The sequence below is a fragment of the Vidua chalybeata genome, chromosome 6, assembly GCF_026979565.1.
Source record: "Vidua chalybeata isolate OUT-0048 chromosome 6, bVidCha1 merged haplotype, whole genome shotgun sequence".
NCBI lineage: Eukaryota > Metazoa > Chordata > Aves > Passeriformes > Viduidae > Vidua > Vidua chalybeata.
The window spans coordinates 45,545,027-45,568,086 of NC_071535.1; the positions used below are offsets into that span (position 1 = coordinate 45,545,027).

Sequence of the window (23,060 nt, forward strand, 5' to 3'; positions counted from 1 at the left end):
CTCCACAGAAATGACAAGCCCTGGGATGACACGCCAGCATTAGAGGGATGGAGTGCTAGCAAGGGCCCTCAGCCTGTTGCTCTGCCATGTGCTGGGTACACTGGAGGATATTTCTAAAAAGGTGATGTGGCTGACAGCCCAGGTGAGGTGTCTCTGCACCGGTACACTCAGTATGGGCAACAAACGGGAGGAGTTGGAGGCCACTGTGCTGCTAGAAAGCCACAACCTACTTGCCATGACTGAATTTTGATGGGATGAATCCTGTGACTGGAGTGTGGCTATCAGTGGCTACATGGCTTCATCAGAAGGGAGAGCTGAGGAAGGAGAGAGGGTGGGGTTGCCCATGACCAGATGGAAAACTTGATCACTTCAAGGTGCTAACACCAAGAAGGACTTTGCACTGCACAGAAGGATCTTCTGAGCTTTCTCATGGAATTGCTTTCAGGCCTTTTGCACCAGAATGAGCTGTCATTTTGTGTACACAGCCTTGACAGAATTGATATCAGCATTTACAGGATGCAGCAGGAAATACAAACCTGTTCTGACAGCTTTCTACCAGCAGAAGATGTTCATGCACCCCCTGCTGCAGTTGAACTCTTTCCTGTTATCCAGTGCACACTTTGCAGTTTAATCAAATGCATTCATTCATAAGAGGTATTCTGAAATCATGTGCTCTCTACTTAAAGGGCTTGATGGCAAAGCATATAATCATATATTGATTTCAGAGTAGTCTTTGGCATAGTTCATGATTCTCTCCATCTCTCTTCTTTTTTCCTTCAGCTTTCTCCTTTCTTAAATCCATCAGCAGACTAGAGCCAGCAAGAAGAGAGGGGGTGGAAAAAAAGCTTTTGAAGAGGACTGAGCATTTGCACTGGTGCTGTCACCTGCTTTGGTGGTAAAAGGTCAGTGTCAAGACTGCTGATCCATGTTGGCTGTCACTTTGGGGTGGATAATGGCACAAGGTGTGAATTTGACCTCTTTACCTGCAAGCTATAGAATTCCTCTCCTGGGAAGGCTTTACTTAAATTACTTTTAGCTGCTTTCTGGCAGGTGAGAAACAGCTGGAGACCCTTTCTGAGGATGTTCAGTGGGGTAGGTAAAGTGTCAGTGGTAATGTTTTCATCTTACAGAGAGGGAACTCAAGAGAGGTCATGCTTTCAAAGCCTAGAGTTTAGCCTTGACAAAGAATGTCAATGAGTTTGCTGAAGATTAAAGTTATTGGCCCACACCTGCATTGCACATACCAAGGGAAGGACGTCTGCTTTGTTTCCTGATGGCTGCCAGGGTTATCTGGCCCAGCTCAGATAGTCTCCAGTGGAACATTTCCCTCCCCAGATGCAGTGGGATTTCCTGCAGGAAGTCTTTCTTGTGTGCTTTGGTAAAGATGTTGGAAGTTATCTAAGTTATGGTGTATGAGTTATCTTGTGGAATAGTTGTCACTGATGTATTGGGTACCAATTTGTTTGCTATCACTCAAAAATCAATACTTTTAAATAATGATGCTTTTAATGGCCTGGGAGCTATTAATTTTCTTTGGCATTGTTTCTTCCCCATCTGTCACATGCTGCTTTAGGGCAGGTTATGCAGAAAAAGCCTGCAGGCCTGGCTTTCTTTGCTGTTTAATTAAGTGCTGTTACTGTGCAAGTTGAGGCAAATGTACCAAGCAGTGTCTGGGATGACTAAATGAATGTCTATCCAGCAGGAGAGTGTGTGTGTGTGCATGTCATTTACTTTCTGAGCTGGGCTATGTGTGCCTATGTGTGCCTTTGGGTCTGCAAAGAAAAATACACTGGCGTTGTGTGGAACACACAGAGCAAGTCCTGCCATTGAAATTTTAGGTCTCACAGTTGTCTGTGCAGTGCTTGTGTTCCCAGATGCTCAGCACCCAGAACTGGAGCCATACTGCTCAGCTTCTGGTGAGTTCTTGTAGTCCAGTTTGTCCTAAGGGTTCAGTAATGGTAGGATGAGAGCCCAAGAAAATCAGACCACAGAATGGTTTCATGTTTCATGTGATCCCAGCCTTGCCTGGCAGTCATGCACTGTATATTCTTACCCTCCTAGGAGGTTGTGGCTTGCAGTCACACAGGGCAGGATGAGCTCACGATGTTTGTATAGGTTCCTCCTTGCTTCACTGTTGTTCCACTGTTGTTCCACTGTTATTCACTGTTACTCATATACTTCATTGTTAGCATCTCTCAATCTCTGATGTATTTAAACCAGCAAGCTGCATAAATTATTGCCAAAATTGCTTTACCAGGCATTCCTCTCATTATATGTATGTATTCTACTAATCATAAAAGAAGTTATTCCAGTTCACTGGCTGAAGTAGTCTTTGCTGTCGAAAGCACTTTTGATTCCGTAAAATTGTGTTTCTGTCGGGCTTTTGCCAATTTGCCAGTCACCTGGAGCCTGTGATGCCTCTCAGCTGGCATTCCTCCAGCAGCAGAGTTTCTCAGTGCAGATCCTCATAAAATCACTGGGTTTAGAGAAAGATGAGGGTCTTGCACTAGGAAGGAAGAGAGAGGCAAGGGTCAGACTGAGGGACTTGCCCAAGTCTATGCACAAAGTCCATGTCAGAGTGGGAAGCTGGATTCAAGCTGTTTGACTCTCAGCTTCTTGAATTAATCTTCAGACTGTTACCCCTCCTTTTCATCTACAGGTTATGTCACTTGTTTTTCCTCTCAGCTTAATGCATTTTGTTTTCCCTAGAGTATTATTTCTCTCTGTCATTTCTGTTGTAGTGTGTGTGGGCATAGTAGGAACCTCTTGTTGATTCTTGTGACTTCCATAAAAACACTTCTTTCCATTGTGTGACTAAATTTCACAGCCTGTATTCCTTGATTGCTTGCTGAAATTTAACTTGCTGATGAAGCTACTGTCTCTTGGACTGGACCAAGTAAACTTCACTATGGAAGTACTTTTAGTCTTCTAACCACTTTTTCAGTTAGCAAAGTACTTATGAAGCTCATGTTTAATTAATAATGTTTTTATGTAATTGTAAATATACCCCTGTGGCAGAGCTTTCCATTTCCTGTTCATCAGAGAGCTCATGTGTATTTATTGATAATGATTCAGAACAGGTTTTTTCCTCAATGTTTAAAATAGAACAGAATTATGTGTGTTAATTACTGTTGCTGCTTCTTGTCTGGTTTTAAGAGTGATTCATATCAGTTCTGAGGGTTTGTTATAAGGATGACTGAAGGCAAGAGACCCTGGCTATGTCAGTGAATTCAGGATGAGGCCCCCATATTCATCCTGGTGCTGTGACACTGATCAACACCTTTGTGCTTTTTGGGACCATGAGGCTCAGAGCCTGAAGGGACCCTAAGCCTGGGAAGCAGATTGTGGTTCCCCCCTCCCACTGCCAGGGCTCCTTGGGAAAAGCATTTCACTGTAGTCTCCTGCCCTCTCTTGCTTTCCCTGAAGACCAGGATAGCTCCCTGAAGCCTAACCATGTCTTTGCAGGTGATGGGAGGCAGCAGATCACCCTGTGTGAGGCAAGGAGCACAAACAGGACTTCCAGAAAGAGGGTCTGGAGAGCTGCCTTTCCCCAAATAGTTGGCTTCATGAGTCATTAAGCATGCAGAGGCAGCCAGTGCCATCAGCTCTGCTCCTGGCTAGGAAGGATAGATCAAACAGGAGACAGCCCTGATTGCTTTCTGATTCATGGTCTGCCATCCCTGGTGATTCACCCTGCTGTATAAACCTGCAGCTGTTCCCTGCCAGCTTTCTGGAAACAGGAATATCCTCTCCTGCCAGCAGTGAAGCCAGGCTGCCTGAAAGGCCTGTACCCAGAGCTGGGTGGAGCAGGACCTGCAGTCTTGAGGGGGATTTCAGACTGTCTGTCATCTGATGCAAGTGCAGTCTCAGCTGTGCATCTGCCCAGTCCTCACCCTGGACTAGATGGAGCTGTGACTGGGATTTCTGAGCTCTTGGATGGATGAGGAGGGACAAGTTAGTATCCCTTGCTAGGGCCCAGCACCAGCTCTATGGTGATATGTAGAGGACAAATGGATAGATGGAAGGAAGGTTGGTTCCTAAAATCCTAGGGAGCAAGAGGGAAACTGGGCCAAGGAGCCTAAGGACAGAAAGCATGGTTATCATCCCCTGGTCAGTCTCTGCAAGCCTGCAGTGCACGTTCCTCTGCATACAGCCCTGATGTTAGAAGGGGTGGCCATAAGAACTGTTGCTGGAAGGCATCTCTCAGATCTGGGCTGAGGTACCTGTTCTGAGATGTGCAGGTGTGTATGGCTGCCTTGCTGTTGCCATTCTTGTTCTGTGGCTTAATGAAGCCTCTGGGAACTGTAAATCTGTCACCTTCCATGAATGCTGTGTTCTTGGGGCGTCTTCTCATGGAGAATTTGCAAGCCTGGTCAGTGTATACAGTACCAGCAGCATCCATTCCTTCCCAAAGCCCGGGGCCCTTTTGTGCTGCAACATGGTAATTAATCTGAGCATTGCTGGAGGTTCTGATCTCTTCTGGAGATAACTCTGAAGAGTTGTTCTCCTTCATCTATGCCACCACCTCAGAGCTGCTCCCTTTGCCAGTGAAGCAGCATTCTGCTGCCAACTGCTGTTTCCAGATGTTATTTTGGAGAAAAATATTTTCTTGTGAAATGGTGACGGGGATGGGCATGGGTGGGACTGTTGGCATGTTCACACTCTTGCTTTCCTTGTTAGCTTTACTTGTTAGTTTCTAAAGCATGGGCCTGGCTGGGGCTTTTGAGTGGGCTGGCATGAAGCACAAGTAAATAGTTTCCTGCAAATAAAATACAATTATGCTGCAGAATGGGCAACTGCTGTTCCCAGCCTTGGTTCATCTGGCTCTAAAGCCAGACATTAGAAGTGTGGTGGCAAAGACAATGCTGATAGTCACCTGATGTGCAGCCTGGCTGTGTGTACCTATTTCTCACTTTCTTTGCTGTCATGTGTTTTGCCAAGGTAGATGAGTCTGTACTGCATGGCTGGGTGTAGCTGCAGTGGGTCCCTGGAGGGAGTTTGCATCACTTGTGTGAAGAAGTTTTCTATTTTAACTAAGCATGAACTCCATGCCTCTGGAAAAATGTAGAGGCTGTTTGTCTCCCTGCTTCCAGGGAAATTGCTGGTTTAGGAAAACATTGCACTCTGATGTTGGTGCACAATGTTTGCATCATTCCTTGCTGGCTGGTGTGAGAAGAAAGAGATGACTTTTTAATTGAATGCAAGTGGTGAGGATTTGGTTGCACTTCTGCATCCTGCCTCACACAGGTGATGCTGGCAGCAATACTCTGTGCAATGCTTTTGTCCTGTCTGCCTGGTCAGGCAGTGATGAGAATACTTTTTTGAGAGGTTCAGACTTTGAGGTCTGAACAACAGGCAGTGAAGTAACATGGAGATGTGCTTGCTGCAGACCCACTTCTGCAAAACGTGCTCCAGGATGCAGCAGATATGTAACACTGCACTGGGACTGACTCACAACAAAATCCCATTCCTTACATATCTGCAGGGGCATTTTTATGCTGTCAGATCATATGAAGCCAAGGGTTGTGTGTCTTCCTCTTAGTAGCTGGGACAGTCTCTTAGTGCCCTGGGGGACAGCTAGGCAGTGAGAAGGGCCATGGAAAGTAAGCAGTGAAGAAGAGAATTAATTACTCCCAACAGACTACAGGGATTCAAAAAGGATAGGACATCTGAACATGTAACAAGTGTGTTCCCAGTTACAGCTGTAATGATCAAAAATAGCCCAAACTCAGAGAAGGATCTATTTAAGACAGTTGTAACTAATGCCAGTGAGAAAATATTATTATTTGGAGACAGATTATTCCATAAATATCAGAGACCAAGGTTTCTGTTGCCACCTTCAGAACAGCAGCTACAGGCTGCAGTCAGAAGCCAGACTGGGATTTTCTGGAGAACAGGCCTGGGACTGTGCAAGATCTTGTGTCACCCAAATGGACAGGAGAGCTCTTTATCCGGGCAAACACTGTCCTGTGTCCCTGAAGTTAGCTGAATGGCTTGTTCACCAGCTTACTTCAAAAGATTGCGAGTGTTAGATCTTGCAGGAGGAGGATGGTAATGCTGACCTTCTGGGAGAAGTGGTGTGATGACTGACTCACTCAAGCTTTCCTGGTGTTTTTTTTTTTGTTTTGTTGTTTTTTTTGTGTGTGTTTTTTGTTTGTTTGTTTGGTTTTTGTTTTTGTTTTTGTTTTGGGGTTTTTTTGGTTGGTTGGTTTTTTTTTTGGGTTTTTTTTTTTGTTTTTGTTTTTTTTTTGTTTTGTTTTGTTTTGTTTTTTTTGTTTTTGTTTTTGTTTTTGTTTTTTAGGAACTTAGTGAACCAGAAAGATGCGTGAGTATACAGAAAAGAAGGAAACATGTGGGACCATCTGTCTGAAGTACCTTCTCTTCATCTTCAACTTCTTTTTCTGGGTAAGAAAACTCAGTCTGTGTCAGAGGCAATGAGGTGGCACTGCAATTTTGGTGTCAGGAGTGCAGAAATCTTGGGTGTAATGGAGTCTTGGGAAGAAGTGCCTATGTCAATAGGACACTGCCTTTGTCCTGTTGGTGAAATGTCACCCCTTGGGCTTGGCTGCTCAGGCTGCAGAAGTTATGGCTTGACACAGTAGCACATGGCTGTTTCTAGGTCATGTTACCAAATAGAGAAAATTACAGGAAGCCTGAAAATAAGCCTTGATTTTTCACCTGGTTTACTTTTTCCGGGAGCCTGAGGGCTCCACTGTCTTTTCATTCCTCCTCTCAAAATGGCAAAGGGAGTGCTGGCAGATGACACACACCTTCTTAGATAGAGTGGATCTTCTTAGAGTCATACTTTCCACCACAGAAGTTACTGATGCCAAAGGATTGTGTTTCATTTCAGTGCATGGGACAGACCAATGGAGTGTCCAGATCAGACCTTTAAGAAAAACTATCTGAGTTTACCAGAAGCTGCCTAAAACCCTCTGGAAGCGGAAGGCTTACAAAGAGAGAGGGGACTGCTAGGGATGTGGTTGGGTTCTCTGTGTTCACTTGTCCCAAGGGTTAGTTTAGCCAGTCAGGCTGGTCATACATATGTGACATGTTTTATTTGCCCAAAACCCAGCGTGGCTACATTTGGGAAGACTCTGCTCTGAGTATGAACTGGTGTACACAGGTGGATGGTTTAGGTAGCTTCCATCTCAGGCTACCTGGGGTGCTGAACTGGGTGTCTTGAAGCTTAAGACCTGCTCCAGTCCCAGTGAGTCCATCTTTTAATGTAGATCATCTTTGGCTAGCTGATGGAGCTGTGGTACATCCTGCTGCCCCTGTCCAGTTGTTCTGGGAGGTGAGGAAGTTCATGCCTCAGATGCCCTTCATTTGCTTGCTTCTCTCTCTCTCCCCAGCTGGCTGGAGGGGCTGTGATGGCAGTGGGCACCTGGACCCTGGCTGAGAAGAGTGACTACATCAGCCTTCTCTCCTCCAGCACATACTCTGCAACTGCTTATATCCTGGTGGTGGCTGGTGTGGTGGTCATGGTCACTGGCATCCTTGGGTGCTGTGCCACCTTCAAAGAGCGGCGGAATTTGCTACGAGTGGTGAGTTTTGCTTGATTGTTTTATTTGGGGGAAGCATCTTGGTTGTGTTGTGCACCAGCCTTATTTTTCGTCCTAGAGCACGTATCACTAAGGTCTCCAGCTCCTGACAGCAGTGCTGTCCATGTCCCAAGGGACAGGAGCATTTTCTTTCATCCACACAAAGAGCGTGCTGCATGAGTCAAGAGTAAAAAGTGTAGTTGTAATACCTGTGCTTTTGTGAGAACATCTATTTGAAACTATTCAGTAGAAAATCTTGTGGCTTTTGTCTCTTCCTTTTTCCTTGCCCATTATATATTCTGTTTTGGAAAATGGGAAGAGGGAGGAAAATACAAGAGACCTGTAACAAAACTACCTTTTAATGACATTAGGTTCAAGCCAGATTAATACACTTTTTCACTTGGTTGTCAAAGATAAGAAAATTTCCAATATTTTCTTCAATTGCAAAAAAATTACTTTACTCTTACTTCCACGAAAAAGAGCCATACTATTTTGATAATCTGCTGCTTCTTTTACAGCTTTCTCTGTGTTACTTCCTGAGCTCCCTGCTCACCCACCTACACTGAAGTTTTTTACCAGCCCTGAGGTTTCTATTTTGCTCACTCCCTCTCAAATCTCCCTTTCAGTCTGTAGTGTGGCAGCAGTCTGTTTTAGTGTCTGGGCTGCAGTGGTGAGTGCAGTGACTGAAATAACAATCCTTGGATCTTGGCTTTCACAGGTACAGAAAAAAATACTTCAGCCACCAGCTCCTCCCTTTGCAAATCCTCGTTCACCTGACTGACCCCATTTCTCCGCTATAGTTTGGCTAGAGGAACAGAAAGAAGAGTTGTGAGCAAGCCTGATGCTTCACTGCTATGCAGACCTGATAATCCCTGTGAGAGGCAGAGTGTAGGGCCAGGGAGGGAGAATAAAATATAGAGGGAGACACAGTGAGTGCATTGCTGATGCTTGTTCAGTGGGTTCCTGGTCTGTAGCAGTTGGTTTTGGCTTTACTTCACTGACTCTTCATGCCAGAGATCTCCCTTTGTCTCTTTCCCTCAGCCAGAAGCTATGTATGAAAATCCAGTGGAGTTTTCTTTGTTATTCTGCCACAGAAAATTTATAATTGTCTCTTGGGAATAAAAGGTCACTCTGTCTCCTTACACCACGCGTCCTTTTGGAGTGGCTGGTTGTGACAGACCTATTGTCTCCTCTTGCTTGAGCTCTGCTTTTGTTGGCCTGAGTAATCTGAGACAGGGCTGTGCTTGCCAGGGCTGGGTGAGCCTGGCTGGGGGCCTCTGCCAGCTCTGAGCTCAGACAGTAATCCTGACAGCTTCACAGTCACCCCAGGGGCTGTGCCAGCCTGTCCCATTTTCCCTCTGTACAAGAGACCCATGTAAATATCCAAGGGAGCAGTATAAGCAGCACAGAGCTGTGCTCTCCCTAGTGCTGCCTTGGTGCTTTTAAAAATCAATTACTGACAGCTTTGGATGCTGTTTGTAAAATACATATCTGGTTTTTAGAATGTTTTTTCTCTTGAAAATTTGGGAAGCTGTGAAATTTTTTTCTGCCTTGTATGTAACTGAGTTTTATGAGCCCACTTCAAGGCTTTTCATAGTATTTCATTGCTCATCACTGACAGCTGTGCTACTTTTCTGTCATTTCTTACTGGCCTTCCTTAACCATGTGCTGTGCTGAGGCTTGGCAGCCAGCCTGAGAGGTGGAGTTTCTCTGGCTCCAGGAGCAGGCAAGGCAGTGGATCTACAGCCTGGCTGGCTGTGATGCTGCAGTCCAGCTCTTTACAAGGACACAAACCACTGCTATATCACACTTCAGTCAAAATGCAGCAGGAGTCCTGGGAAAGACCTGTCAAATAGGAGGCCTTGCTTATAAAGAGAGAAGGTGACTTTCTTCAGGCCTGGTCCCTGACACTGCCTTTTCTAGTCAGCTACCTTGGACAGGGAGAAGACAACTCACATGGATTAGGATTTCTGTTCCTGCTGCATTTCAGCCTGGAACCCTTCCAATGAAGTGAGGTTGCTGATTTAGGAGTATCATTGCTATCTGTCTCCTTTCAGGTAGTAGAAAGATGTCTCCAGATAATTATTCAGAGAAGACACACTTAACACTTGGTACCTCACTGGATGGAATTTGGGCTCTTTAGATCTTGAGGAGATCTTGAGGAGCCCTGACTCAGTCTTGGCGCTAGAGCCAGGGTAAATTTTGCTGAGAGCCCACCCAGGTCCAGGCTTGTGTTTGCTAGAGAGCTTCTGGTGATCACACATTTCTGACTTGGGAAACAAGTAGGGCGTGTCCCTACAGTTCCAAGCCAGAGCTGGCGTACTCCCATAGCAGGTCTCTAGGAAAGCCTTGCAGCTACAGCTGAAGAGCAGGAAGAGCTGTGTGTGTCCAGAGTGAAAGCTGCTGCTCCTCTATATCAGCATGATACCTGTAAGTGTCCCTGAGGGAACGATGAGAGTAAGATAATGGTGGAGTGTATGAGCAGAGACAGGCTGGGTTCATGGGTGGGTAGATGCACTAACCTCCCTCACAAGGTTTTACTTGTGACTCAGATTTGTTAAGGTCTGCTGGATATGTGTTTGTTTCTATCCACTGTAAGCCAGCACAGTGAGCAGAGAGCTTGTGGTGACATAACTTTAGCTCTACCTGAATGCATCTGACATCACACAGAGCAAGGAAAAATAAATAAGCTTTCCAGTCCATTGGTTGTTCTCAGCATCCTGCCATCCTCCTGCCCCTCATTGGCAGAGAAATAATGTTGGGTCAGTTAAGGCGTAACAAGGTCCCAAAGAAAGAGAGCCAGCCGTTGTGTCAAGGGCTGCCAACCCTTTCTTGCCCTTTTTCAGCCTCCTGGGAGTGTTGGGAGCAGCCTTTAGCTATCCTGCACTCCAGTGTGTGACTCATTGCCCTGGGATGAATGGGTACCCTGTACAGCGGAGAGCTGCGGGGGAGAGCCTGGGGCAGGGGAGTGAAAGGCCGAGATTGTGTGCTCAGATTAAAACGTGGTCTGCAGATAAAACCCAGCTGTCCTTCCTTTGCAGCTGCTGAAGCCCAGCATGGGTGAAGGAGGAAGCCTGAGTGTTTGTGTCATTTTACTCCTGCAGAAGGGGCAGGGAAATACCTAGTGAAAAGAGTGCACAGTGGGGGTGTAACCCTTGTGCAACAGAAGGCATCCTTGCTGTGTCCAGATCTTCACCATCCTTTTTTGTGCAGGTTCGATGTCCAGTTACATTTGTAGGGAGCCATTTGCTTCGTCTCTTGGTAACAGACCTTTCTTAAGGTTGAGGGTAAAACAGAAAATGGGAGATATTTTATTTGTTTTGTCCTGGGGAAGCCAGCTCTTACAGGAACTTAGCTTGAGGTCCTTGTTATGGCTGGAACTGGGGTTTCTTCAGCTTTATCTACTGGAAGATTAATTTAATAGCAGTCACAGAACAGCCTGGATCTGTAAAGAAACTGTTCATTGCTGACCATGAGCAAGGCAGGGGCTGTTTGTCAGGAGAGGGGTTCTCCCTGAAAAGCTGTCTTGGACCCTAAGCAGGAAGTGGGTGCATCACCCTGGCTCTTCAGGCCTGCCTAGTCCTTTTAATCTACTGCACATATTCCTCATGGGTTTGGCTTTCTTATTTGTTTGTGAATAGAACAGGGCTCCCAAACAGTTTTTTGTACTGCCCATTTGATTCTCCTTGTGGTAAGGAGGATTTACCCTTTTCACTTAATTGCCACTAAGCCATTTTAGGAAATAGTCATGTTCTCCTATTAGTCTTCTAAGAGTTCTTCTCACTTTGGTTTTGAGATCCAGAGCTTTTCCATCTAGAGCCCATTGCAGGAGCACATACAGTCCCAGTGCTGAAGTCCATCCACTTCTACAGTGCCCCTCAGCCTGTGGCTGAGCCCTGCAGAAGTCACTGGGAGCACAAATGGTGCTTTATACTTAGCTGCTGTGCTGTATATTTGGTGAAATGGGCCCTCTGTGGCTTTATTGAGTCATCTTTATAACATACACTGCTCCTTAGTAACTTGGTGAAATGCCCTAAACAATGTCAAAAGAAGCAAAAGTTTAAATTTTTTTTGTGTTGATGTCAGAATCAGATGCTTTCTATGATACTGAGTGTAGTCATTAGGATATCTATCTAGGTTTCTTTTGTACAGTGATCTTACCTTGGTTGCCTGCACTTTTCCATTCTCTATATCCCTCTGGCTCTGTGAGTTAAACTTACACTTGCTGCTGCTTGTCTTCAGTTATTCTGTGGTTTGGTGTTTTTATTAATCTGTGGGATTGTTCCTTTCCTACCCGATTGAAGTCTTAATCCCAGCCTCTGCTTTTGAACACTGCTGCAGAAAAGCATCAGCGAGGACAGAGTCAGGCATTTTACCAGGTAAAGGAAAGCTGTCTCCTGGCATCTCCTTATATTCTGTTCTAATGTCTTTTTCCTATTATTTTACAGTACTTCATATTGTTGCTATGCATCTTTCTCCTGGAGATCATTGCAGGAATCCTGGCCTATATCTACTACCAGCAGGTGAGTGGACATTAGTCCTTGGAGACTGAAACAAGTGAGAGAGAACAGCTCGTTGTCATACCATTTCTCCAGCCAAAATTTTGCCTGGATGCTTGGGACATAGGTCTGTTCATGGTTCACCTACTCACTCCCCTTCATATACGAAAGATCTTGGATTATTTACTGGTCTTGACAAATGGTGGTCATTACTCCAAGGGGCTGCTCAGCCCTGCTGGTCAGCTCCTTCCTGTGGTGCACTTTGTGCCCTGTTTTTCTGCAGACCCTTGTAGAAGACAGTTTTTGAGGCTGTGTAGATATAGGGACTCTCCTGACAGCCTTCAAGGCATAGCACAAACAACTTGAAATCACGTTAGTGCCACTTTAGCGTGTTCAGGATACAGGAACAGTTCCTGCTGCATCCAGCGAAGGTAATGAATGGACCAGCTGAGAGGTCCTTTCAGGTCAAGAACTTTTTGAGAGCTTTACTTGAGCACCACAGCTGAGGGGCTGGAGACACAGGACAGGCTCTCAACACCTGCAGGTCTGGCTTGGCACTTCTTGCAGTTGCTGAGAGCAGAGCTTAATTAATCACTTTGCTTTCAAAGGGAGTTTAATCACCAAGTCACAAACAGCCTGCAAAGTTGCTCTCATGTCTGGAAATCGATTGGAAGTGGCAAATTAGGATTGTTATCAAATGGCTGTCTGAAAAGGAGCTGAACATCCCATCTTGTTGACTTCACTGCCAGGACTCCCTGCCATTCCATTTTCTCTGTGCTTTGCCTTGGATGGGCACTGGTGGTTTGCAAGGACCCAAAGAACTATACTGGCTCCTGTCAGGAGGGATCTGGAGTATGAATGTGCATATTTAACAGGAAAAGATCAGTCCTGGCAGGCATGGCAGGAAGTCAGGATCTGTCCATCCATCTGTGCAAAGGCATGAGGTTCATATGTGACAATGGATGAAGTGGAGCTGATCCCTGGGTTGAAATAAGGGACAGCATATTCAGAACTGTACCCTTGAGTGCTTTAGATCACTTGAGTGCATCTCTGATCAACAGCTGCACATCCCTTTACCCTCTGGCTGATAAATCCCACTTCTCTCTTGGTTGCAGGCTACTTGCTCTGTTTGCCACTCTTTTTATTTCAGCCCTTGCTTTGGTATCTAAGGTTTGCATGTGTGTGTCTAAACTGGTTCTTTATCTCTGTTCCATGCTGCAGTTCTTCCCCGTGGGCCCGCAGGTAACTGCTTTTCTCCCAAATAATAATTCTGCTAATGGACTCTCCTCTTTATTTGCCTCTGCCTTCCTTGCTGAACCTTTTCCTTTATTTCTATTATGCTAAATCCTTTGCATTTCCATAGAGCTTCCCAGCCCAAGATCTCCAAGCATTTTTCAAATATTAATGAATGATGCCTCATATCATCTCTGTGAGGTAGGTGTTGTCCCCATCTGACACCTGGGATTGGAGAAAGCAGTGTTTCAAAGGGAGAATAAATTCCAGAATGTATTTTGCACAGTTTAATATAACTAGATTTTGACCTCTCATTTACTACTTATTGTGTAGGATAAAAGGTATATAAAGAGGTTGCTCAGTGGTTTATTCCATTGACCCCATCTAAAATGCATGTTGGCATTATTTATATTGGTATAGGAACCTTGGAATTTCAAAGGTGTTGGACTAAAGCAGTGTTGCTGCATGAACCAGTATGGAGAAAAAAAAAAAAAAAAAGAATGTGGCTCTCTGGCACTTCTTGGCTGACAGCAAAGGGTGAAAAGAATTCAGCTAGATTAAAAGAGTCTCCATAGAGATAAGTATTTGAATCCAGTCACTTGAACATGCCAGTGGTTTATGATGATGCTTTCAGAAATTCTGCTCTTGCAAAATCAGACTTTGTCTCTCTATTATCTAGAAAGGCCTTGCAGTGATTTTTGCAATCACAGATTTAATTCCCTCCTGTGGCATCTTTTTTCAAGATGATACAAGAGCTCTTTGGTCTATGTGGCTTTAGTCCGTCATGCCAAGAACTCTTGATTTCTTCCTGTTCATGGACAGAGTGATTTGTATTTTTTCCAAAAAATTTTTAGCATTTTTTTTTACAGGTGTTAGAGGGAGAAGACTGCACATGGTCTCACAGGCATGTTCACGTTTAAGCAGGCACGCTTTTGTATTCCCTTTCATTGCAGGCACGTCTTGGCAATCTTGCACATTCGAGGTGAGGAGCCATGTGGGGATGTAACACAGGTTGAAATTTGATCCCAAAGCACCTCCCTGCTGTTATTAAAACAGAGGTCTGATCTGTAATCATTTGGAAATAAGCCTGTCCAGTCCAGCCTTGGAGGACAATCTTGAAGGAAGCTGTAGCTTCCACAAGGTTCTCCATCCTCCTCTTGGAGCAAAAGCAATGGAATGTATGCAGGGTCGTTCTTTGGGTTGTTCTGAGGAGTGAGTTTGCCTTGTGATTTTATCCTTCATTCAGCTGAGCCTGGAGCTGAAACAAAATCTGAAGAACACCATGACCCAGAAGTACCGGAAGGAGGGAGAAGAGAGTGTTACCAGTGCAGTGGACAAACTGCAGCAGGAGGTGAGTGTCTCTGGAGGCAAAGAGAATTAATGCAACTTCAGGGCTTAAAACCAAGCACACAAAAGGCATCTCTTGACATCCACCCTGCAGGTATTTCTTCTATAAGCTGAGTGTATGATCTGATTCAAGACAAAATTGGGTGAAGTGCAAGGCCTGAGCCATGCAACTGGCAGAATTGCATGGTGTGATCACTGAATTGCATGACCAGTAGCACTGGGGAAATGATATCTGAACTGCTCCCAGTGAACTGGAGCTGCCAAGTCACTCTGACAGCTGCTTCTGCTTTCCCAGTTCAAGGCTTTGGAGAAATTGCTGACATTTTTCATTAAGCTTTTCAGTACCCTGCAGAGCAAGATGTAATGAAAGAACTCTCCTGCCACTGTTGTTCGCTGTACCTGGCTCAGGGGTGGTTCAGGTTAGGGTGACCACAGTTCTGACAGGTTTTCCCACAGAAAAGGCCCTTGTGCATAGGCACTTCCAAAGCACAGGAACTGCTCTTTGCATAGTGCCATAGCAGGTGCATTTGTGATGGTAACTGGTAATTAAACTTACCCTGTTGCCATCATTAACATGCAGTTATGAGCTGAGGCAGCTGCAGGTGCACTCTGGTTACAGTTTGTCCCAGCAGTAAACAAAAGTCACAGCTGCTGAAGGATGGATGAACTTGATATTTAAATGGCCATTTGGGGAACTCTTAACACAAAAGTCACTAATAATGATAAAAAAAACAAACCCATGAGATAGCTGGAATGTCAGCAAAGGAGGGTGAAGCGCAGGGCTTGATGTGGGAGGCTGGAGGAGAAAAGGGTTGCAGTGCTTGCAGGCTCAGCCTTTGCTTTCTGTGTGTGCAGTTCAAGTGCTGTGGGAGCAACAACTACACGGACTGGGCCGACAGCCTGTGGATCAAATCTCCAGAGGCCAGTGGGAGGAAAGTCCCAGACAGCTGCTGTAAGACAATCACTGACCTCTGTGGCAGAAGAGACCATCCTTCCAACATCTACAAGGAGGTAAAGAGCAGAAGGGCTTCAGAGCCACCTGTCACAAAGTGTGTAAAGGAGGTGGGCAGGGAGTGACAGTGTTGGGTTATTACTGCAAACTGTCAGTAGGCTTCAAAGTCAGTAACATTCCTTGGAATGTAGATTTCACTTTAGCTGACTGTTCAGCTTTGTAGACTGTTATTTAATATATAGATATAGAGGAAAATAATTATCTTTGTTACCACTGGGTACATTAATTATGGGGGGAAGCAGGAGAGGTTGTTAGTTCTGACAAGAGATTTGGATGCAAGTCCTACATTTGACACAGCTTCCTGTGGTTAGAATTACTGCATGAGTTGCAAATGGAGATATTTCTGGTCCTTGATTGACAGTTGCAGGGCAGAGTCAGACAGAGCCTGGCTTTCCAGGTTCAAACCAAAACTCAATAACCAAACTGTAATAAATAGCAGTGGGAAGAATTTACTCTTAAAAGGCTTCAGTTATGTTAAGGTTGTTGGTTCTGGATGCACTTAGCAGCATTTCCTTGGCCTTTTGGCCTCACAGGAATAAACATGCCCTCCAGGCAGGAGCTAGGCAGTGAGTGAGTGAATCTTTCTCCACATACCTGAGAGAAGAATGACACTCTGTGTGTGAAGTGGTCAGTTCTTCTGCATTTCTCCTGCACTGCCAGCAGACACCTTGGGTTTGTTCAGAGGTTCCTGAGCTAGTTGGTCCTGAGCAATACCAGGCGTGATGCAGTTCACATCATCTGCTTAGCTTTTCCAGAGATATTGGGGGAAGAGATTGCTCACAGACACTACTTTTTAAAGTGCTGCCTTCAAGGGTCACAAACATTGGATTAAAATGAGCAAGAGTTTAAAATGGAGCTGATTTTCCATGTCCCTCCTTTCACCCTGCAGAGTGGTTGCATTACCAAGCTGGAAAACTTCATTCAAGAGCATCTGAAAATTATCGGGGCGGTGGGCATCAGCATTGCTTGTGTGCAGGTAAAAAGGGCTGAGGGGAGTTTTGGGGTACTGGGCAGAAGTTGAAGGAACTCCTGAGCTTAGGGATGGAAAAATGACGTTTTATTGCTCTTCCCTGCCTGGCACGAAGTTGCCAGGTACTTCGGGGACCTGAGGATTCACCAGGTTCAAAGCAAAAGTCTTTGTGCCAGTCTGGTGAATTCCCTGCAGGTGACATATCCAGCAGGGCCGGGGAAGGAAGGAGTTGTTCTCCGGGCCTGTGGGAGGCCATGGCTCGGCAGCCCGAGGAAGCCCTCCTGTGGCTGTGTCCCATAACTGCCTGCCCTGCAGCAGGGACCTTTGCACCCGGGATCCTAAGGATTATCTCGAGTTACCCAGAATTTTTCCTTCAGCTGTGTCATATTGAAGAACAGCCCTGTGGGTGTTCAGTGATTTACGAGTGGGTGTTAAATCAAGGTGTAGAATGTGAATGTCTTGCACTCTCATTTTAAGAGGTAATGGCACAGGATATTCTGTTTTCATGATGCAGATGTGTCTGGGAGTTCCTCATCTTCCCCTTTGTTCTGGCAAGCAGCCAAATTACACTCCAGGAAGCTGCTGGTGGTTAATTACAAGGATTAGCACAGATTGTTTTTTCCTGCTGCCTATTGCAAGCTCTGGGGTGTGTTATCCCCAGGCAGGAGCTGCCTGACACTCCAGTGTGGGTCTGAACTGTTAATTTGCAAGTTGCTGATTCCACTGCATCCAGTCTGTGGTTTTCATGTATTTCTTTCTTCCCTTTACACTGTAGATCTTTGGGATGATTTTCACCTGCTGCTTGTACAAGAGTTTAAAGTCAGAACCGTATTAATAGCTGTGAGAGCTCTGTTGCTCCCCCTCTGCCACTTCCCTTAGCACCTGCCAAACCTGACCACTTTCCACCACCACCACCACCACCAAAGTGTCTGTAACTTGAGGACTTGGCTTTGCAATTGAATGCCTTTAGAACCATGCACTGCCTTACCTGCCCCTCTGGGGAAAGCCACCCTCCTTGTTGTGTACAAGGCAGCCGGGAGTTCAGCGGGTCCTCTTCAGTGTCAAGAAACAAAATGCTGTGGATCTTCTGCTAGAAGCTTTAGCACAACAGTCCCTTGATATAACTACAAAGCAAGATTTATCCAAGGCCATTTCCCTTGAGGCTTCTCCTGAGCCAACACAAAGCTATCAGGATGCTGTAGAAGAATCGTGGTTTGCTCTCCTGAGAAGCGGCTCAGCAGTACCGGGCACTGGCTGTGAGGACAGATGATGGTTCTGCACTGAGCTGGAGCCAGAGCTGAGCTTCTCATATGTGGAAGATTTCTCTCTCCCTCCTGCCAAGTGTGCACCAATATCCTAACACAGCTGTTCTCCGCCAGAGAGGATGCCTGCCTAGTTACTGGGGGCAGGAGCTACTTGCCCAGCCGACTGGGAGCACAACTTGGTGCAGCTGAAATCTAGGTGTGACACTTATGTTGCCAAGATGTTGTGGGTGCCTTAGGATTTCTCAGCAATGCTTCCTTCTCTTCCTTGAAGCCTCCTCCAACACAGTGCCATTAGGAGCCACAAGAGGCCTTTTGCTTCCTAACAGTTCTGGAGCAAAGATGATGGACTGCCTTTTTTGGGTCTAGTCTGTTTTATTGACTGGTTTCCATCCTGAGTGAGGACTCATTTCCACCTCCTTATTCCCTGATGAGGTTTGGTGAATAACTGGTCTTTTTGTGAGGCTGCCATATCTTGCTACCATTTGGCCTGCTCAGTTAGTGGAAATACCTTTTTCATCTGTTACATGTTGAGAGGTTCCCTTGGTTTGATTTTTCTAACTAACACCTCCAGGTTTACCTCCCTTGGCAGGAAATGGATATACACCAATGTTTTTCAGCCTCCAAATAGCTTGTTAATCAGCTGAGGGTTTTCTGGCTTTGTCTGAAGCTCACTTTACTGGTTACTGCCAAGAAAGTCAGGAGAGTCAGTTTCAACTAGTTGCCCCAGTGTACTTGGTAAATTGGTAGTGCTGGGTTAGCTGTTTGCTGCTGAGGAATAGGTTTTAATTAAATATTGTCTCTGCCCTAGGGTCCTGGACACACACAGGACACAGACATTGCCATGGACTTGGTGCCAACAGGATCATAGCCTGAATTCACAGGATCTTGTGTTCCTCTTGTCTTGTTCTCTCCTTCCTTGTATGCCTGTTACACTCATGAAGCAGCAGAAAGGGGAGTTTCTGAGCAGTGAAGACAAGCTCAGACCCTTCATAAATAAATTTCTTCCCTCTTCTGGCCTTTTAGCAGTGCTGGCTGAGCCCCTGACAGCAGATAGCCAACATAAGCAGAACATCCAGACCAGTAAAGGGTCTTGCAGCATTGTGGGGGTTTTGGTTCACACAGCAGAAATCGTGGACTGGTGCTAAAGGGTGACACATTAAAATTCAGAGCAGGTCAATCTGAAACTCCTCCATTATCAGTCCTATGAAATAATCCTCAACTAATGCAGAATGAGACTTAGAGGAACTGAGGTGTATCCTTGGTTCCACAACAGTAAGAAAGAGAGGAAAGAAATCTAAATTATTCTGTAATGATCTAAAGGAGAAATCTCTAAATTATTTCTTGTTTTATAGTAGAGTTCCTTAACAAGTATTGACTACTAACTAAGAGGAAAATATGGAGCATGTTGCTTGAAGCAATATTTCTGATTTCTTAAATATATCTTCATAGCTGCCTTTGCCCATTCCCTTCAAACACATTGTACAGGGTTGGGAGAGGCCAGGAAGAACGAGACATAAACAGTAAGTTGGCTTTTGTCCACTGAGTTGTTTTATACTTTTTCTCTGTGTAACAATATTCATCGCTTTTGTGTTTTTTTTAACCCAGTTTAAGTTGCTGGCCAATAGAAAAATAAAGCTTAAGACTCTGTACTGACTGTGTGTGGCACAACTGAAGGGCTTCCATGAGCCAGATGAGTTCTCTGGCTTGCTGCTGAGGAGCCAGCTCCTGGAGAAGATGAATGAAGGGACCAGGCAGGGAAGGAAGCTCGGGAGAATCTGCTTCACATCCCTGCCCCTGCCAGCCTGGTTATGATGTGTTGTGGGGTGCTGCAGGCTGCTCCCCCCTGAGAGCTCAGGGTGCAGAACTCAGGGGTTGCTCAAGGTCACAGGGGTTACTTGAGGTCATTTAGGCTTACTTGAGGTCATTGGAGTCCCTGTTGGGGGTTACTTGAGGTGATCAAGTGCCTGTTAGGGGTTACTTGAGGTCATTGAGTCCCTGAGAGGGGTTCTTGAGGTCACAGGGGTTACTTGAGGTCATTTGAGTCCCTGGTAGGGTTTACTTGAGGGCGTTTGAGGTTCTTATAATTGATGAAGGGGTCAAATGAGAACACGGGGTTTAATTATTATGAGCTCGGGCCTAATGAGAAGGTGCAGTTTGGTGTAATGGATCAAAAGCTGCCAGTGCAGTCCAGGGGAGCCCAAGTCCTCAGGGTCACCCAGTGGCCTGCAGTGTCACCCATCATTTGCCCTCTGTCCTGTCAGGGTAGTGACAGGGGTTGTTATTAGCTTTATTATTATTTATTATTAATTAGTAGTATTAGTTTATTTTATTAGTGTTTATTATAATCTGTAAGCATTAGCATTTATAGTATTGGTATTAGCTATTAATACAACTATTAATAATTCTACTATTGGGATCTGTTAAATTCTATTTACAATATTATGTTTTAGGATCCAGTAGTATAATCACCTATTGCAACCTTAAAACTATGATTATTTATTAGAATGAATAGCACATTTGTTAGTATTGATAGTTATTAGCGTATTATTAGCTGCCACAGGGGTATAAACGTGTCCTGTTAGAACCTCCATGATTTTGACGCGACCAGGGGCAGGTCAAGAAGCGGGAGCAGACCGATGCCGTGTTCCATGGTCATCCTTCGGGCTGTAGGGGTGGGGATGCCCCGGGACGCGCTCCGCGCCGGCGGTGTCCCCGCCCGCAGTGCGGGGCGCGGCCGCGCGGTGGCGACGGGGACGCGGCGGTGTCCCAGCCCCGGCAATACCGCACGGGAAGGGAAAGGAGCGCCGCGCCTTGCAGCCCAGCAAAGGGCCCGGCTCTCAGGCTGCAGCACCGCACTGCTCACGCAAGACAGATTGACAGCTTGACCTGGCCTGCGCTGGGCTCTGAGCGAAGATTTCTGCCAAAAACACCCGCAAGCGTGTTTGCCTGTGCAGGGGAGACAGAGCCGGCTGGCTCGGGAGCGAGCAGCTTCCCGCTGCGGGACTGCTGTGCATTCCTGGGATGCGCTGGGTAAGGCAGGAATGTGACTGTGTACACTTACGAGACTTCCTCCCAAGCCCCATTTCCAGGAGAAGTGAGTTGAAGGTGGAGCACAAAACGAGAAGGAAGGGTTGTCCTGGTGCCTTCTATGTCCTTAGGAGTGCAGTGTGGCCACAGCCACCCCTTCTCAGCTCCAGAGGGAAATTAGCACCCTTCCTGCAGTACTGTCCTGGGGTGGTGTCTGGGACGTCTGGAGCACAGTGTTTCCAAGCATGAAGCTATTGCTTTAAAGTGATTTCTCTTTCTCTTTGAAAGGGCTTCTGCAGTGTTTGTGCTCAAGGTGTAGCTGCCATCTTACAGCATCCCCACAGCCTCAGGTCCCTTGGGTGCTTCCCCCTCTCTGGAGACAGGAGTACAGGCTTGTCTTGCTTTGGACCTGGAGATTTCAGCCGTGCTAATTGCCCTTTGCAGCAGTTAGCTCAGCCCAGGGCCTGTGCTCCTGGGTTGGCCAGGTGGTCAGCACAATTTGCTCAGGAATAAAGGGGAAAACAGCTGTAGTGGTAAGCAGTTTTTGCAAAGGTCCAAATTTGGGCAGTTACTCTGTTCCTGCTGTTTCAAACAAGATGAGTATTATGCTCCCCTGCAAGGCTGCTTTTAACCCTCAACCAGTTCACAGACATGCCATTTCTTCTCCTGCTGTTTAAATGGGGGAATTTTTCCCCTAGGGAGGCCTTGGTGCCCCTTTCATTTGCCATTTATGAAGCCTCCCTTCAGTGGTGATTGCAATGTCCTTGTTTTCCTGATGGGCTGGGACTGAGCATGGCTGCAGCAGTGGAAAGAAAGTTGAGGCTCAGGCAGTGATACTCTCCTCCCTGGTGAGATAGGACAAATACAGCCTGCTTGGGAAATGACAAAGGGGAATGCTTTCTCATTTCCCAGCTGGCCACGGAGGCAAAAGGGAGCAGATTCATGTGGTGCCTTCAAAGATGATAAATTCCTTGTGGGGAGGGAGCACAATGCTCTCAAACAAGCTGTAATCATATGAGCAGCAAAGATGCTGATACCCCCCCAAATGCATTCAGTGACTCATTCCAAGTGCACCATTCTGGGGATCTCAAGTCCTCTTAATGCTCTGCAAAGGAGGCTGCTCCTCCTGCGTGCCGGCATTAACAGAAAGGAAGCTGTAAGGGCTGAGGCCATCAGGATCAGCAGCTTTCCCTCTTCTGATTACGGCTCCTCTCTGCAAAAATGAGCTGCTGAGCATAAGGCATTTCCAGGCTTCATTTTTCTGTGTAGTGAACTATGTTGCTGACAAGAGCAGAGCAGTTTCTACCCACATGGAGTGTTGGGACAGCCCTGTGCCCTGGCAGGGCCTGATCCTGCCACCCGCTGCTCTCTCCCAGCATTGGGACAGCAACAGCCAACCCTGCCCCCTTGCAGTCCCAGATGTGACTGACGGCTGTCACATGTGTCCCTGGCAGCCATGGGGGGACTGTGACGGTCCCACTGAGCCCTTTGCACCCCTGGGGTCAGAGACAACCAAAGCAGGCACTGACACCAGGGTGCAGAGGTGTGGGGTGATGCTTTATAGCTTTGGCCTTATGTGCGTGTATGTACATCTGTAGATTCCTGCCATGCTGGAGGATTTCCACTACTCACAAAAACCCTTTCAGGTGAGGTTTGTATTTCTTTGCTCAGAAAGGCTGGAACCCCTTTACCCGAGAAGTCTGACACTAGAAAAATGTGCTTGATCCTTCCAGACTCATGGTTCCCCTCTCTCTCCTCCCCAGTTCCTGGGAGAGCTTCCTGTTTAATAACCTTTTTACCCTCCCAAGCAATCTTCAGTGGCTACTTGCTTTCCCATGTTGTTTTGCATACTTTGATTCTTTGCTGCCCATTTTGGGATGCAAAATTAAGCAATAATAACCTGAAATGTGAGGCACCAGGCTCAGGTTTTGGACTTCAGCTGCTATCTTTACTCCTGGAGGATGTCAGCTCAGTTCCCTCCAGACTGAAATAACAGCTAATCTCACTACAAAATGACATCTGAAAGCATGTTCCTCCACACCCAGCTCTTGTGGTTCTTCTCTTGCATGTTATTCCTCTTATATACTGAGCATCATCAGGACCTATTTTATATTCACCTAAATTAAATCTTGTCCCATTTAAATGTGCCCAACTGTCCAAGGT

General features: G+C 46.1%; 1 protein-coding gene across 1 annotated transcript in view; it reads left to right on the plus strand.

Moving 5' to 3' along the window:
* The window catches only part of CD151 (CD151 molecule (Raph blood group)), a 42,643-nt gene extending 23,124 nt beyond the window's left edge, over positions 1 to 19,519 (plus strand). The window contains exons 2-9 of the mRNA XM_053946481.1: positions 781 to 902; positions 6,302 to 6,405; positions 7,356 to 7,547; positions 11,993 to 12,067; positions 14,523 to 14,627; positions 15,479 to 15,634; positions 16,525 to 16,611; positions 17,381 to 19,519. Coding sequence (XP_053802456.1) covers positions 6,322 to 6,405; positions 7,356 to 7,547; positions 11,993 to 12,067; positions 14,523 to 14,627; positions 15,479 to 15,634; positions 16,525 to 16,611; positions 17,381 to 17,440 — 759 coding nt within the window. The 5' untranslated portion in view covers positions 781 to 902; positions 6,302 to 6,321 and the 3' untranslated portion in view covers positions 17,441 to 19,519. The remainder of the gene's footprint in view (positions 1 to 780; positions 903 to 6,301; positions 6,406 to 7,355; positions 7,548 to 11,992; positions 12,068 to 14,522; positions 14,628 to 15,478; positions 15,635 to 16,524; positions 16,612 to 17,380) is intronic.
* The last annotated feature ends 3,541 nt before the right edge of the window (positions 19,520 to 23,060 follow it).